This window comes from Cibotium barometz, chromosome 50 (assembly GCF_041138505.1).
Source record: "Cibotium barometz isolate CiBa-2024 chromosome 50, ASM4113850v1, whole genome shotgun sequence".
Taxonomy (NCBI): domain Eukaryota; kingdom Viridiplantae; phylum Streptophyta; class Polypodiopsida; order Cyatheales; family Cibotiaceae; genus Cibotium; species Cibotium barometz.
This window is the reverse complement of record NC_141095.1, coordinates 38,904,004-38,922,340: the sequence shown is the minus strand read 5'-3', so window position 1 is coordinate 38,922,340 and position 18,337 is coordinate 38,904,004. Positions and strand designations below refer to the sequence as shown.

Below are 18,337 nucleotides of genomic sequence, written 5' to 3'. Positions count from 1 at the left end.
CCTATAAATAGAAGCCTCCCTCTTTGTAAAAGCTTAATGGTGTTTATGCACTGTTACTCTACTCCTGTCCTGAGTCATATACATTGAATATTTTTATAATTCAATTGTTTTTGGCCTAATCCTCTCCAAGTGAATTGGTGGCCACTAAAACAATAGTAGAACCCTCAATCCCTCAAGCCAAAGGAGAGCTTACAAGCAACATGTAAGCTAATTTTCTTACTTTGTTTAAAAATTTTAATGAAAAATCTATGGTTTTCTTGATTTCTATGAATTGTAGATGATTGAATTAAATTCAAATACTATGCCTTTGATGAAAAGGCCACCCCCCTTCTCTTCTTTACATTCCAACCTTTCTCAATCCTAGAAAGATTAACTAAAGGATTAATTAAACTCTTCTTATTGTTTACTCTCTTGAATTTAGAAAATTGTGTAGATTAGAGTTCTATAAATCTAATTTGGGTTAATTTAAGTTAAATAAAGAATGATAAAAATGAGAAATGGTTAGCCTTACAAAGGAGGTTATGGCAAAATTTCCCAGAATTTTATGGAAAAGAAAGTTTGTTTTTATGTTATTCCAAAAGAGTAATTATCACTATTTTTGCATCTAAAAGAAATATTTTAATTACTCCATGTACATATTCACCTATGAATATGAATGAATATCACTGCTAAAAATTGATTTTTATGCATAGAAAGATGCATAAAGGAATTTTTTTATTACAAAAGTATTATTCTCATTAAATTTGATTTTTATGCATAGAAAGATGAATAAAGGAAATCTTTTTATTACAAAAGTGTTATTCTTATTAAATTTGATTTTTATGCATAGAAAAATGCATAAAGGAATTTTTTTAATTATAAAAGTGTTATTCTTATTAAATTTGATTTTATGCATAGAAAGATGCATAAAGGAAATTTTTTAATTACAAAAGTGTTATTCTTATTAAATTTGATTTTTATGCATAGAAATATGCATAAAGGAATTTTTTCTATTATAAAAGTGTTATTCTTATTAAATTTGATTTTTATGCATAGAAAGATGCATAAAGGAATGTTTTTTTTACAAAAGTGTTATTCTCATTAAAATTGATTTTTATGCATAGAAAGATGCATAAAGGAATTTTTTTATTATAAAAGTGTTATTCTCATTAAATTTGATTTTTATGCATATAAAGATGCATAAAGGAAATTTTTTTATTATAAAAGTGTTACTAATTAAATTTGATTTTTATGCATACAAAGATGCATAAAGAAATTTTTTTATTATAAAAGTGTTATTCTTATTAAATTTAATTTTTATGCATAGAAATATGCATAAAGGAAATTTTTTAATTATAAAAGCGTTATTCTTATAAAAATTAATTTTTATGCATAAATAGATGCATAAGGAAATTCTTTTTATTTTAAAAGTATTATTTCTATTAAATTTGATTTTATGCATAAATAGATGCATAAAAGGATTTTTTTATAAAAGTGTTATTCCCATTGAAGTTGATTTTTATGCATAAATAGATGCATAAAGATTTTTTATATCAAAACTAGAATTATCTTAAATTCTATGTTTAAATTCTATGAGTATTTGATAAATGAATAATTGAATACTCTAAGAGAGAAATTCCTATTTCTTTATATTCACACGGATTGTAAAAAGAAAATTCAGGAAATCTATCGAGATCGAAATATTCAGATAAATGATTAATTTATTCCTCATTGGAATTCCTAACTAATTTAGAAATTAGTTAAGTAAATATTCAAAGAAAGAAATTCAGTAAAGTAGTAAGTGAATTATCTAACCTTTTCGAGAAAGATAGTTCAGGAAAAATCTTATCCGACTCGAACGTTGAATCACACTATGACCAAGACGAAACTCTTTCGTCAGTTTCGAGGAAAGAAGGTGTGAACAGTTTAGAAAAATACACTCAAAACTCCCGCCAAATCTGAAACTAAGTTTGAGACCCTTCGAATTGATCTGTGGATCAAGGTTATAGAATTCGAGGAACTCTGGTATGAAACGCAGAATTCCGATCAAGGAGTTTTGGGGATACTGATTCAAGATATACTCTTGCATTCAAAAGAAAATCAAACTGAAAACTTGCTTAGAAACTTTGTTTTCTTAAAGGACCGTCTTACGCCAGAATGGAGGGATGTGATGTGATGTGAATAGATGTGATGAGATGTCATGTGAATCAGATAGATGTGAATGAATGGATGAGATGTAATGTTATGTGAAACGGGATGTGAATGTGTATGTGAAAGAATAGATGTGGATGTGTATGTGAAAGAATGGATGTGGATGTATATGAAAGAATGGATATGGATAAGTATGTGAAAGAATGGATGTGGATGTGTATGTAAAAGAATGGATGTGGATGTGTATGTGAAAGAATGGATGTGGATGTATGTGAAAGAATGGATGTGGATGTGGATGTGTATGTGAAGAATGGATGTGAACAATAAAAGTGAATATGTATGTGAAGAATGGATGTTGTTGTATGTGAAAGAATGGATGTGGATGTGTATGTGAAAGAATGGATGTGGATATATGTGAAGAATAGATGTGGATGTGTATGTGAAGAATGGATGTGGATGTGTATGTGTATGTGAAGAATGGATGTGGATGTGTATGTGAAGAATGGATGTGGATGTATGTGAAAGAATGGATGTATGTGAAAGAATGGATGTGGATGTGTATGTGAAGAATAGATGTGGATGTGCATGTGAAGAATGGATGTGGATGTATGTGAAAGAATGGATGTGAGTGTGTATGTGAATGTGTATATGAAGAATGGATGTGGATGTGTATGTGAAAGAATGGATGCGGATGTGTATGTGAAAAATGGATGTGAATGTGTATGTGAAGAATGGATGTGGATATGTATGTGAAAGAATGGATGTGGATGTGTATGTGAAAGAATGGATGTGGATGTGTATGTAAAAGAGATGTGATGTGATGAAAAGAGATGTGATGTGACATGAATATATGTGGATGTGAAGTGATAGATATGGATGTATGGATAGATGTGGGTAGTCGTACATGTGAACGATTGGATGGATGTGCATGAATGAGATGAGATGTGTATGAATGAGATATGATGTGGATAGATGTGATGTGATGTTATGTGGATAGAATGTATGTGATGGGATGGCGATGAGAATGAATGTGATGGATATGAATGGGTGTGATGTGATGTGAATCGAGATGTGAATGAATGAGATGTGATGTCATGTGAATCGGGATGTGAATGAATGATATGGGATGTGAATGGATGAGATGTGATGTGATGTGAATCGGGATGTGAATGGATGAGATGTGATGTGATGTGAATCGGGATGTGAATGAATGAGATGTGATGTCAAATGGATGTGATGTAAATTGGGATAGATGTGAATGGATGATATGTGATGTGATGTGATGTAGATCGGGGTAGATATGAATGGATGAGATGTGAATGAATGTGATGTGATGAGATGTGGATATAGGTAGATGCAAGAGGATGAGATCTGATGAGGAGGATAAATGAGGAAAGATGTGATGAGATGAAAATGATGTGATTGGATGAGAATGGGAATATATATGAAATGGATGTGGATTAAATAATGTGAATTGATGTGGAACAATGTGGAAAAACGAGAGTTCGTTATAGAAACTGTATTTATGACATGTTTTTAAATGACTGTTTTATGTCAAGAATGCTGGGGAAGCATTTTGACCGTCTTGTGAATGAGGCCGTGGAGACCTATTTGATAAAGTTGCAACAGCTGTGAGTGACGGAGAGTCAATGGGAGGATGTCTCGCATAGCAAGGTCGGCCGAGGTCTTGACCAGCCTTGGTTCGATTTAAATGGTAAGCTTCTAGTACGGTGGATGAGGGACTAAGGAAGTGGCCTATGAGTGAAGCGCTAGGTGACCTGCGAAGGATCCTAGAGGGTGCTGACCATACAATGCTCGGGCTCTAGGTCGCCGAAGATACCCACACGTGCGTCGGGGAAGATATTCGGATTAAGGAGTAAGAGTTGTTTTCTGAATTCGGGCATGGATCTGGTTGATTGACCTTGCTGGTCCTCAACGGATGAGTCCATGGCTCTTTTATATGGATCTATTGGTTGATCTTGTTGATCTTCAACGGAGATTCCATTTTGATTTTTTAAGTGAATATTTTGCCGGGTACTAAAAGTTAGGAACTATCGAAAAGGCCCCCGAGTGGATAGGTGGTGAGCATTCCGGTTGCCAATGAGATGAAGGAAAAATTGGAAATCAAGATTCAACCGGATACTTTGAAGAATTATGATCAGTGATACTATAGTTTCATTAAAAGATTGTTTTAAAGACAGCTGAATCTGTAAAAAAGGCAATTTCATATTGGGTGTGTAAGTGGTGTGACTAGTTTTAAGTTTATATGAATATCTGGTTAGGGGGCCTGGGAACTCTTTTCCCTGGTACCCGGGACAAAACTTAACCAAATTCTTAAATGGATCCCATCACCACAGTGTTTGGGCAGTTGGCTAACCCACGGGACTGGATGGGGTTAGGTTGGACTGATGGATCCGTAAATGAGACTCAATTTTGTTATGGTACAATAGATGAAGTAAATCTCGGATAAAAATTGTTCTATGGAAAAGAATCAACGGCTGTGCCTCTCAATGGGGGAAAAGGCGTTGGTCTCTATGATCCAAGTGCAAGTTTTTTTTCCTTGATCTGACTTTTTTTTTGCACGCGGTTCTCGAGGGCCTGAATCCTTAAGTTGTAGAAAACGGTTCACGCCGTGAACCAGACTTCATGGAACTATTAAATTCAATTTTTTAAAACGCGGTTCCTCAGGGCATGAACCCTTAGGCTATGAAGTTGCAGAAAATGGTTCACGCCATGAACCAAGCTTCACGGAACTATTAAATTTATTTTTTATGCGGTTCCTGAGGGTGTGAACCCTTAGGCCATGAAGTTGCAGAAAACGGTTCACGCCGTGAACCAGACTTCACGGAACTATTAAATTTGATTTTTTTTTAAAAATGGAGTCTAGTAGGAAATACGAATTTTTCTTTTTTTCTCGAGGGAGGGGAATATTTTTTGAATTTAAAATGAAAGAGATATGGGCATTTTCCCAAAAAGGTAAGTGAGAATAAAAAAAGTCAATCTTTTTATGACACCCCTTACACCCTTCATAAATGACTCCCAAAATGGACAAATTGACAACTCATGAGCATCTACACATTGAATGCTCATTAGCCTTAATGAGTTATGTAAAAAGGTGATTAAGAATTAATACAAGATTAATCCTTTTACTAATCTTTTCCTCTTTTACATTAATCAAAGACTCTAATTCACCACTAATCTCTAATTAATTCACACAATTGAGCACATCATTGGATAGAGCAAGGGAATGCTAATCTTTGTGTATCAACATTTATGTAAATTAATCTAAAATAGGAGATTAATTAGACTTTTGATTATGGTCTCCTCTTTTAAGGCAAAATTAAGCAAAGAGAGTCAAATTTCTCCGATTGATGGAAAAATTGATGTAATTAGGTGTTTTGATGCATCTAGATGCTCTCAAAACACTTAGTTCTATGTTAACACTAAAGAGCGCTAATATTCACTAAAAATTACATTCTATTACATTGTTTGATGCTGATCCTAACACAAACTATGTGCAAGCCCTAAGAACATGAAAAACCACAATAACCAACACCAAAAACAACAAATTAAGCTAAAAATTAAGCAAAAAATATTCTGTACAAAAACAAAAAGGAGAGCTATTCTACACCAAAAGGAGAGCTGTTCTACACCAAATCTCACACAAATCACCATCAAATCCACATCTTTTTCATGGGAAACCATTAATCAAGATAATGAGCAATGGGTAATGCGTAGATTAGAGGAAAAACGATGGAAAAAGCCAAGGGATGGCTCCCCGGCAACGGTGCTAAAAATGTTATGGCTCACCCTAACCCTCCTTGAAACACATCCAAAAGAGATTACCTGGTGAACTGCAACAACTGTCGTGAGGATCTTTCCAATGGCCGATCTCATAACCCTTGAGGTCTCCAAGCTCTACAACTCCTTGAGAAGCAATTCCACCGTGCCTCCCGCAAGCGTTGTCACACCGCTGCATTGCACTACGAGTACTCGTCCCTCCTCTCACCTCACTTCACTCACACAAACTCACTAGCATACATTAGAGAGAGATTAGCAAGAGCAAGACTCAATTGCACAATGGAAGAGTATCTTGTATTATGAGAGATATTCACTTATATACATGACCATAAGTGTTCACACTCACTTAAAATGTGGCCAATCGGGCACTTTAGGCTCATAAGAGGCCTAATGCTATTACAATGACTACTCTCATAATATAACCATGAAGTACATCACTTAGGACTTCATCCTAATTTGCTACCACATGCTCTTGAAGCGGGAATTGCCATAATACTCCGTCACACCATTACGGGCGCCCGCCCAAGTTGTAGCTTTAGACACTATTGCTTCATATCTTGAATGTATGACCCTTTGGTGTATCTATCGTGACTCCTTGATGTAAGATAATGGATGTAGATCTTGTTAACCCTAGAATTGGGTTAACAGTGGGATAATGTCCAAGTGAGATGTGGCTGCATGCTCTTAATCTTGGTTCTCTACTTATACCTTTCCCTCAATCATACCACAAATTTCAACACTCCCCTTGGTGCCATGATGTATAGACTATTGCAAGGTGGTTGGATGTGAATTACAAAACATCTATCGCTTCCCCTTAGTGCAACATGCTACTCAATGTGGTCAAGTGTGGTATTACAAGTTGTTATCACCCCCTGGGTGTATCAATTTTACTACTATCTGGTGGGGTCAGGTGTGATAAGATAACACAATACAAAAGGCTAGGTCTACTCATCGGTGACTTTTTACAATCATGGGCTAAGGTGTGGTGAGACTTATCGATGTAGCTTTGGTTTAGAAGATATGCTTGTCGGAGATCTTCTCTTTGCTTGATGAAGCCTCCACGACGTAGTTGGCCTCCTGGTTCTTTAATGTGCATTCTTCTTCCTTATGCCCGAGTTTGTTGTAGTGTTGACATTTGGGCTTGTGTTTGAGTCTACATTTGATTTTGAAGTTTCCTTTCCTTTCGCGGTGGTAGCATTCTTTTATGTCCTTATTCGTGTAGAATGTGTGTTTCCTTGTTGTACTTTGTGTTTCATTATTTAGCCACTTCTCTTCTTTAAGTAGTAGGGATGAAATGTAACCCTCAAATGTTAGTTCAGGTGAATTCTTTAGAGTGGTCATTAGTGCACCATATTCCTCTGGCATGCTTTTTATAAGTGTAGCAAGTACATCCTTTTCACCTATCTTTGCATCAATGCCATCCAACTGGGTCATGATGCTTTTCATTTTACTTATGAATTATGCTAGTGACTCATGAAATTCCATCTTTAAGCCATAAATTCTATTTTTAAATGGATTTCCTATTTTTTAGCCTTGGAAACAAATATTAATTTAACTCATCCCATGCTTATTTTTCCATGGTTTTGGAATCAATGTGATGAATATGGTTAGTGCCCAAGTGCAATCTAATTAATGACAGTGTCTGTTCATCTTTTTTAGTACAATCCTCAGTTGGATTAGTGGGTGCATTTTCCTTAATTAATTTTTGTAGCTTCTTGTGCATGAGAAGATAATTCATTTGTGTGGCCTAGGTATGAAACCCTTCCCCGATGAACTTCTAAATTTATGAAATGTCTGTAGATGCCATTTGCAAAGTTCTTACCAATTGAGCTTTTGAGCTTCAATATAACATTGTCTAGCTGCATATAATTTGGTAGTCAAATTGCGATGAAATGTGATCAACTACTTCTGGCCTATAATCCCAATGCCAAATGATAAATGTTGATGCTCATGCAAGGTTAACATAACCCAAAGAACCCAATGTTAACCGTCAATTAAACCAATTTTTGCTAATGGCCCCTAAATAATGGTGTTTAAGATTGAAAATAATGATTAGCAATCACAAAATTTGGTGGATCAAATTGGGCATGTGTGTGCAAGCATTGAAGGGGGATTTTGAACAAGATTATTCTCCTTGATGAGAACCAATGTCCTAGTAGAAGAACTAGCTCAAAAACCCCAAAAACCAAGTGGATTTGTGTCGTTTGCATTGACTAGTTTTTTACGTCTTCCAGCTCATATGCTGCACCAACCGTCTTGAGATTTGAGCTGTGTAGACCTTGTACTAGGTACTAACCAGCCCTAGAAGGGTTTAAGTCAATTCGGACCATAGGTAACAAATGGAGCTGTGTAGACCTTGTACTAGGTACTAACCAGCCCTAGAAGGGTTTAAGTCAATTCGGACCATAGGTAACAAATGGAGCGAAAGATCAGTCCAACAAAAAACCATTAAAATCAAATGATTGCCACGAAATTGGATGGGATGCTTGGAGTTGTGGCTTAGCAATAAGGTTAGCAAGATGCCTAGAAGAGGAATTTGGCGATGGTGGAGAGGGTGTGGAGAATCAAGCTAAGAGAATTTTTATCGCACAAGTGGAAGCTATGGATAAGATGCTGAAATTTGAGATTAGGGTTAATGAGCATGAGTGGTGAGAAGGGATTAATGTTGGGTGAGGCTAAGCTAATGGTGGAGAAGCTCATGATGAGGAGAGGAGTGGCTTTAATACCATGACAAAAGATGGACCCTCAAGTATGCATGGCTATGGTTTGGCTAACCCTAATTACTATGATTAAGAAACACTAATTCAATGGTGGGTGTAGCCTAATTAATAACATAATGATGATGAAAAGATTGTGCTAACTAAGCTTAAGACTCAAGGAGGGCAATTAGGTTACAAGATTGAGACTTGTACTGATAAAGAGCTTGCTTGTGTTCATTGCTTGAAAATGATCCTTTTCATGTGAGGAGGATACTCTTGCAAATGTGCTCATGTGGGATAATATACAAGTGTGATATGGTTGCATGCTCTTGATCGTAGTCCTCTAGTCATATCTTTCTCTCAATGGCACCACAAATTTTAACATGAAGGAACCTTCACAGAAGCCTCTTGCATAGCTTGTTTACCTCCCTTGTGACCACTGTAATGAACTTCATGCATAGGTTGCCTGCCCTCATATACCCCACCAATTCTATCCTCAATAGCTTCTTCATGGTGTTGATTCATGGATTGACTCAATTGATCTTCAATGGCTCCCATCTTAGTAGGCCTAAATTCAAACTTTAAATTCAAGGTTTGGTTGATGATATCCAATCTATCCATGAGTGGCTTAAAATCAAGTTTATTCACAAGCAATTGTAAGAGAGTGTCATTTGAAATGGTTTGCAAACTTTGAGAGGTGTGCTTATGCACACTTCCCACATTAGCATCCTCTTCAACTTCCTTTGAAGTTTGACCCATGGATTGAGATGCATTTTTATGAATGCTTCCCCCAAGCATTCTCTCTTCAAGTTCTTCTATTGTTCCATAGTGCCTTGTTCCATCAATTCCTCCCTTTCCATATCCTCCATTGCCAATGATAGCTTTCTAGGTCTACCTTTCGGCTTACTGGACATAATAGGATGATATAGGAGTGTTAGATTTGGGTTTACTAGGGATTTATGGGAAGGTATTATGATAAGGGGTAAGCCTATGATGTCAATTTTGGTTTAGTTAACCCTGTATATGTCTCTATTTTGACTTTTCCCACAAGTCGAATAGTGATCGTTTGGTCCACCGCTTGCACTCCAAAACTCCAAATGGGTTGAAACTTGGTGTGGTTAAGGTATTTGGCAAGTGGAAAACACAATGGTGAAGCCAAATTTATGATTCGAGACTTGGTTCAAATTTTGTCTATATAGGGTATGCGGTAGAGAAACGGGTGTAACTCCCTAACACCTAGGAACCAAACAAGGTGGTTAAGGGCTCTATGGGAAGCCCTAACTGTGTGGAATAACCCCCAATATTCAATTTAGTTTCAGTTTAAAACCTCTTAGACTAAATCACACTTTTCTAAAAACTATAGGTTATGTCAATTTGTCAATCACAAGCAACCAACTTGCAAACCAATGCATGTATGCATATCCAAAGCATCATAATGCATCCAAATAGCATCTATTCAAGGTATTGACCAGAATTCTACATGAATTTGGTGCATTTATGAGACTAAATTTTGGCATGAATTTGGTGCATTTACGAGCCAATCTCAATCACTATTCTAAATAGCATCTATTCAAATTTGATGCATCCAAATAGCATCTATTCAAGGCATTTGACCAGAATTCGGCATGAATTTGGTGCATTTATGAGACTAAATTTTGGCATGAATTTGGTGCATTTACGAGCCAATCTCAATCAGTATTCTAATGTCAATATGCCCAATAATGCCAACTATGTATCCTTACACAATCCCAATGATTGTCAATTGTTACTTACTGATCTCCTAGGCAAGCCTTCTCACCCCTTACCAAAGTTTGGAATCCAATGGCAAGGGTTGATGCCATGTCTTGATCACCATGTATCTAATCCCTCTCCTTGCTTCTTTGCCAAAAGCACTCACAACAAGTAGAGTTTAAGCCATGCTCCCCCTTGGTCTCTTCAACAATGCCAAGATACCCTCTCAACATGCTAGATTCTAGTGCTTGTCTGGAATGACCTTATTTAGGATGTTCTCATGCTTGCATTATGATCCTTGTACCCTTTCTTCATCAAAATCCTTTTCTCTCCAAAGCTTATAATAGTCATCCAGCCATAGAGAAGAAAACAATGTTGTCACCAAGGCATAACAAATGCAAGAAGCATCAATGATTGCATACTGTTCTCCTCTTTCAATCCAATTGTTGGATTATTTGCATGTGTAGGGTAAAAGTGATTGTGAAAATGTGTGGGAATGATGAAGAGAAAGTAGAGGCTCAAGGCAATGTAAGCAATATGTAAAGGAATGATGAGAATCCCTTGATATGCAAGAATTTTTTCCTAAACCCGGTTTTCTCCCAAAGCCCTAATGCCCTTGGCCAAATTAATCAAGCAATGCATGATTATGTAGAGAAGATTAAGCGAAGAGGGATTATGGATTGAAAACTCAAGAAATCTCACAAAAAACCCTAATCTTGGAAGAGAATTCCCAAAACCCCGTTTCTCCCAAAAACCCTAAAATTGTGATCATTATTGCAAATCAATGATATAAGAGGGTAGAGGAGAGATAGGGGAAGAGAACTTACACCGTGGATCTCCAAATTTTAAGTGAAAACCCTAATTTTGATAAGAAACTTAAGTAGCCAAAACCCTAATTGCCAATTTCATGAAAATATGTGAAGAAACCTAATTTTCACGAAAATCCCCAAATTAAAGAAACAGGTCAAGAAACCATAATCCCATGGTTTGAGAGTTAACGAATGCAGGAGTGAGTAGGGGAAAGCATGATAAAGAAGCTTATGGAATCGATTTGTAAACGATTCCTCAAAAACCCCAATTTCATAGAAAAAACCCTAATTCAAGAAAATTTGATGAAAAAGCATTGAAGCATTGTTTGTGTAGCTTACAGTTGGTACTTGAGCTTCATTGTCTTGTTGAGGAGTATGAAGAGTAGCCCAACCACACTTTCTTTTCCATGAAATAGTGTGTAGCAAACGTGGCTTTATGGGCAAGAATTGCGGCCTTCTTCATGGTAACTAGCTACTCTATGTATAGCCCTTCAAGTCGCCAACCTTGCCCTAGGTAATGGCAAGCTATAGAGGCAAGAATGGTGGTGAGGGATAGCCATGGAATACTCAAGAAAAAAGGAGGAAGAAGAGGGAAAACCTGAGGATGTAGAAATCCCCCTAATTTTGGTCCACAATTTTCCAAAAATTTGTCCCCCCGGTCCAAATTTGGTAAAAAATTTGCCAAAATTGATTCAAACCTTACCCAAATGCTCCAAAACCTTAGAAAATTGACGAAATGAAGCAAAAATTTGCAACTCCACCTATCAAGAAATTCAAAGAAAATGTAGGAAATCAAGAAAATGCAAGAAGGAAGTATGCAGAAAATCAAGAAAATGCAAGAAGGAAGTATGCAGGAAATCAAGAAAATGCAAGAAGAAAGTATGCAGGAAATCAAGAAAATACCAAAATCACACATAAAAGTCCATTTTCTTGCAAATCTCTTGCCATATTAGTATCGAAATTCCCATGATCAAGATCAAAGCTCTGATACCAATTGAAATAGAGAATCACTAATGCAAGATTAAGAGGCTAAGATACGGAACAAATCATCGTGTAGACTATGATGCAATTGAAATAGAGAATCACTAATGCAAGATTAAGCAAGATTAAGAGGCTAAGATACGTAACAAATCATCGTGTAGACTTATGCATTGCATATCTAACATAATTCAGATAGGGATGCAAAGCCAACCATAGTCATGGCAATTTTTCATAATCATATCTATCTTACGGAAAATATCACCTATACACTTATGCATTGCATCCCATACTCAGCTTCAGTTCATGGTGTAGAGTTCTCATGTAATCAGTTATTTTGGATAAAAGGGAGGAGATTTTAGAATTATTCATGCCCCCTAATCTCCTCTCAAGCCCTGCTAATTTTTAAACCCTTTGTAACTATTTTGCATGGTTTTAAACTCAAGGGTGGTTACAAGCATATGACACACACCAATATTCATGTCTACATGAAATCATCCTTTATAACCCTTATGGAACTACCATAAAATATATAGACATCTAGATAAAATATTAGTATCTATTGTATATGATTTTTCTATTGAACATATCAAATATCCCATTATAATAACCAAAGAAGATCAAACTGATCTAGATATGTTCATTAATAGCACTAAGCCCCCACCAACCCCAACATATAAGGAGAATAGGGAGGGAGAGAATTCTTATCATTATACTTATCCACTTCAATCAAAATGTGGCACCCATATTTACCTACACAAAATGTGGCGAGATGAAATGTGCCTCTAGGGTTTCCAATCCATATTCGTCGGCTCACAACGGTCTAGACTCTACAGCCAAAATCCGCGCTAATAATGCCCTTTGTCTCACTGAAATCTTCTTAGTCTCTCAAAACCTGTGTTGTCTTTAATTCGATCGATTTTTTTAAAAAAAATTAAAGAATTCTTCTTTAAATTTGAATAGCCCAAATTCCTTTATACAAAATTCATACGAAATTGTACAAAAGAATAACTTGTTAGAACTTGCCTTCTAAATGAGAGAGAGAGAGAGAGAGAGAGAGAGAGAGAGAGAGAGTCTTTCTTATCCATTTTTTAACATTTTAAATTTATTATGTAATTTTTATTTAAATAAATTAATTATTTAAAGAAAAAATTAAAGATTATTTTATTTTATTAAATTGAGTCTTTTACATTGACTAAATAAATAATTAAAATTTTGCTAGGTAAACTTGATACTATTTATATTTGATTAAATCATAATAATAAATACAAATCATATTTTAAGTTTTTATAGATCTTTCTATGAGACATTCTAACTTCTTGCGTTTTAGTTTGTTGGAGTCTTGTAAGTTAGTTTGTTAATAATAATTTAATTTAAAAAGTCAAGAATATTTATAAACACATTTTTACCTCTTGTGGATCATTTTGTGTGCATTCTAGTTTTGGAGTTTCAATTTGGTATTATATCCTTAGCTCTTGTAATCTAGTTCGTAAATAATAATAAATTGTAAAAACAATAACAACACATTTTGATCTCTTGTGGATCATTTTGTGTGCATATTATGCTCCCTTGTGATGCATTTTATGTTTAATAATTTAAATAAACTCTAATACATTTTGTTCCCTTGTGGATAATTTTGTGTGCATATTTTGATTTCCTGGAAATCATTTTATGCTATCCCTAAATCCATGCTAGAGTAATATTTATAGATTACGTTCTATCTTTTTGACATTTTTGTGTGTGTGTTTTATAGATATCGAGTTATAGATAGACATCCTAAGTCTTACATTTTGATTTTGCTAAAGTTCATTATACACACCTTAGGTTATAGTTATCTTAGGCCTTAGTCATATGCATCCTAGATCTTAATTATAGAAGTAAAAGACACGTAATAACTTTGAATCATGTTACACACAAATATAAAGTTTGAATTGATTTACAAAATTCTTTTAAGAAAATTCATGGACACAATTCTTTTATGTCTTCTTTAAACTTTTTATACTGTCTGGTACAATTAATTTCAAATATATATATATATATATATATATATATATATATATATATATATATATATATATATATATATATATATATATTAAATTTATTTATTTTAAAATCTACTTTTAGGCCATGGCACAAGATTAAAATTACCAACAAATGTCCTTCACACTTCGGCTACAATAGAGAAGCTGAAAACAGTGAGAGAAATGTTCCAAGTGTACAAGATTCAAGCATTCACTATTTTGACTCTAAACTTCCAAGTGTTGCAACTACAGCAAACCAGCCATCTACAGCAACCCAATCCTCCTCCTCGACTGAGATCCACCCAGTCTCGCACCACTGGCCATACAAGCATTGGATTTGGCCCCAACATTGAAGATGTTTCGGCCAAGAGATATGAGACCCGCTCTTGAGACATGACTGGGCTCAAGAAGCAACAGCCAAGTTGTCAAAGTAATGGATCCTGTCAGATGTATCTGCAACCGTTAAGTCTATATGTCATCCTGGAGTCGTCAACCACCCCATGACAATCCTCCATCAAGAAGTTGAGCCAATGATAATCTTCAGATTTTGGAATGAATCATCTCTAAAGCATTGGCACACTCTGTGGATGGATCTCGCCAGACACTTGCAAACTTCGTTGCGCTCCACAATGACGAAGAGGTGATATATATATTTTACACTTATGACCGGCATCTATTTCTATCTACAAAGCACGGATTTTCCATTCCCAGATATGTCCAATAACACATGGTCAATATCTGGCAAGAACAGCTTTTCTTCTTCATTTTGACGGCAACATGTCCAAGTCTTGCATCTAAGTGTTCCGTTTGCGCATGTCTTGAATCATGTACCATAGTTACATAAGACGGTCCACTGCCACTCTTTAAGCAACTTCTTCCTGCTGCACCCTTGCTTTGTAACTTCTCTCATGACATTGATCTTCCTTGCATCCTCCCACATGTGAGCATCTGCGTAGATATTGGACATCAAGATGAATGAAGCATCTTGTTTTTCATTCAATCTCATTGAGCACTCAAAGGCATACCTACCAAGCTCTAAGTTACCCCACTTTCGACATGCACCCAACAAAGCACTCCATGTGATGCAATTGGGCAGGAGATCCATCGTCCACACCATTTGCACAGCCTCATCGAGTTGGCCTGCACGGCCTAGAACATCAATCATACAATTGTGGTGCTCTATACTAAGAACCATGCCACGCTCTTTGCTAACATTTTCAAAATACTTCTGCCCCTCATCCACAAGACCTGCATGGCTACATAAACTAAGTATAACTAGAAATGTGATCCTGTCTGGCTGTAAGCCTTCCGCACTCATCCTCTCAAACATACGAAATACAAGTTCACTTTCCCCGTGACAGGCATACCCTGCAACAAGTGCCGTCCATGAGACCACATCTCGCAATGGCAGCTCATCAAAAACTTCCTGCGCTTCTGCAAGTGAGCCACATTTCACATACAAGTCCACCAAAGTATTCCCTACAAAAGGTGCACTTTCAAACCCCTCTTTGGTGATCTCTGCATGTATTTCTCGGGCCCTGCTTATGGCTCCTACTGTGCCACATGTTCTCAAGCAACAAATGAACGTGACAGCATTGGGGAAAACGCCTTCGGCTTGCATCTGTTCCATACAGTTTGACACTCGGTCACTGTCCCTAAGTTCACAATACCCTGCAATCAGTGCATTCCATGAGACAACATCTCGAACTGGCATCTTATTGAACACTTCAAGGGCTTCTGTAAGTGAGCCACATTTGGCATACATGTCCACCAGAATATTCCCAATAAAAATATCACTTTCGATCCCCCCTTTGACAACCTCCATGTGTATTCTTCGACCACTATCTATGGCCCCTATACTGCCACACCCTTTCAAGCTGCAAACATGAGTGACAATGTCTGGAGCCAGACACTCCTTTTGCATCTTCTCCAAAATATCCAACACTTCGTTGCCATGCCCATGTTCAGCATATGACCCAAGTATTGCATTCCACAAGAACACATTTCGAACAGGTACCTCATCAAACACTTTCCTTGCTTCTGCAAGTGAGCCACAGTTCACGTACATATACACCAAAGCATTCCCAATCGAAGAATCTCTTTCAAAGCCCTTTTCAACGATCTCACTATGTATCGCTCGACCCCTGTCAGGAGTTCCTATGCTGCGACAAGCTTTCAAGCAGCAAGCAAGCGTGACAGCATTTGAAGAGATGCCCTCTGATTGCATCTGTTCCAGGCAATACAATGAGTTCTCATTGAGGCTGTATTCACAATATCCTGTGATGAGTGCGTTCCAAGAAATCACATCTCGAACTGGCAGCTTCTCGAGAATTTCTCGTGCTTCAGCAAGCAAGCCACCTTTGGCATACATATCCACCAGAATATTCCCAACAAAAGTGTCTCCTTCGAAACCCCCTTTGGCAACCTCAATGTGTAGTTCTTGACCCTTGCCTATGGCTCCTATGCTGCCACAAGCTTTCAGGCTGCAAACAAAAGTGACAGCATCCAAAGAAACCCCTTCCAATTGCATACGTTCCAAACAGTTGAGTGCTTCTTCACCTAGCCCTTGATCGACATACCCCGAAATAAGTGCATTCCATGAGACTAAGCTTCGGTTTGGCAGGTCATCAAACACTTCCTGAGCTTCAAAACACATGCCACATTTTGCATATAGATCCACCAAAGCGTTGCCGACAAAAATATCCCTTTCAAATCCCTCTTTTACAAGGTCTTCATGTAATTCTTGACCTCTCCCTATTGCTGCTATACTGCAACAACTTTTCAAGCTACATGCGAGGGTAATAGCATTCGGGAAAAAGCCCTCAAGTTGCATCATATGCAGGCAGTTCAATGCTTTCTCACCGAGTCCATGGTCAGCATACCCTGCCATGAGCGCGTTCCATGTGACTACATCTCGAGCAGGCATCTCTTCAAGCACTTCCCATGCTTCTGTGAACGAGCCACAGTTGGCATACATGCCCACTAGAGTATTTGCAACAAAAGGATCACTTTCATATCCCTCCTCAGCGATTTTTGTGTGTATTTCTTGGCCTTGTGGCACCGATTGCAGCCTAGCACAAGCTTTCAGCAGGGCTTGAAGTGTAAACCTGCTTGGATAAATACCATCATCTTGCATTCCTTGGAACAGATTGAGGGCATTCTTGAACTCCCCACAATCAACAAACCCATTTATAAGAGATGTCCAACAGTACTCATTCCTATGAACTAACCTGTTAAAAACCTGCTGAGCATGGGGTATGCTTCCACATTCCACAAGCATCGAGACAAGGTAGTTCCCAACCATGCGATGAGCTTCTAGCCCATCATTGTGGATGTGCATGTACAGGCGTGCTGCACCTGCTGTATTTTTTTCTTTCCTGCACTCCTGCACAGTGCAGATGAGCTCCTCCAATGATGGTTTTTCCACCACGCAGTCCAATGAAGCAAGAGCCTCCTGTAAGCTTAGCATCTCCAAGCCACTTCGCTTATCGCTTGGGATGCATCAACCTGCAATAAGGACATGAAGCTGGTCTTGCATCACTGCCCATACCCCTCACATAGCCAGTCTCCGTTGATGCTGGTGCGCTCACACTGCCCTATGCCCCTATCTCATTGGCTTCTTCACATAGCCTGTGTGTGTAGATTGGGGCCATGCCTAATTATAAGAGGCATGCCCATATCTACTGTTGATGTGGGCCATGTCCATGCTCCACATGACCAATGTGGGTCATGAGATGCATGTAAGGCCCACAGCTTGGTCCCGATAGGAAAATTCAATGCAAAAATATGTTGCACCCACCGCCCTTTTCTAGAAGAACCCTTGCTTAACAACCTCCAGCTCAACAGTTGTTCATGCCACCTGATGTATATGTCAAGATGCTTCATCATGGTTTCCGGGAATGCTCTCTAAACATATAGATTACAGGAGAATTTTCACAACCGAATTGATCAAAAAGCTCATTCGAATGGCTATGTAAATAACAAAGGTTTGATGTAGATGATGTGCTGGAGGAAATGGTTGTTCCCCTGTCCCACAACCCATCATATAAAACCCTAGCTCTGGCCTTCAGATTAGATGAAGCGTCGACCTCTGCTGCAAAATTTTGTTGCATGGGATGCACTTGTTCAGTGAAAACCCCAAACCCATGGCACCCAAGCTTTTGTT

At 37.3% G+C, this 18,337-nt stretch overlaps 1 protein-coding gene across 1 annotated transcript; it reads right to left on the bottom strand.

Annotated features, from left to right (window-relative positions):
- Positions 1-14,995: 14,995 nt before the first annotated feature.
- LOC147610101 (pentatricopeptide repeat-containing protein At4g39530-like) lies at positions 14,996-17,641 on the bottom strand. Its single transcript, XM_086787262.1, has one exon. It carries the CDS (start codon positions 17,639-17,641, stop codon positions 14,996-14,998), a length of 2,646 nt encoding a protein of 881 aa, XP_086643388.1.
- Between the last annotated feature and the right edge of the window lie 696 nt (positions 17,642-18,337).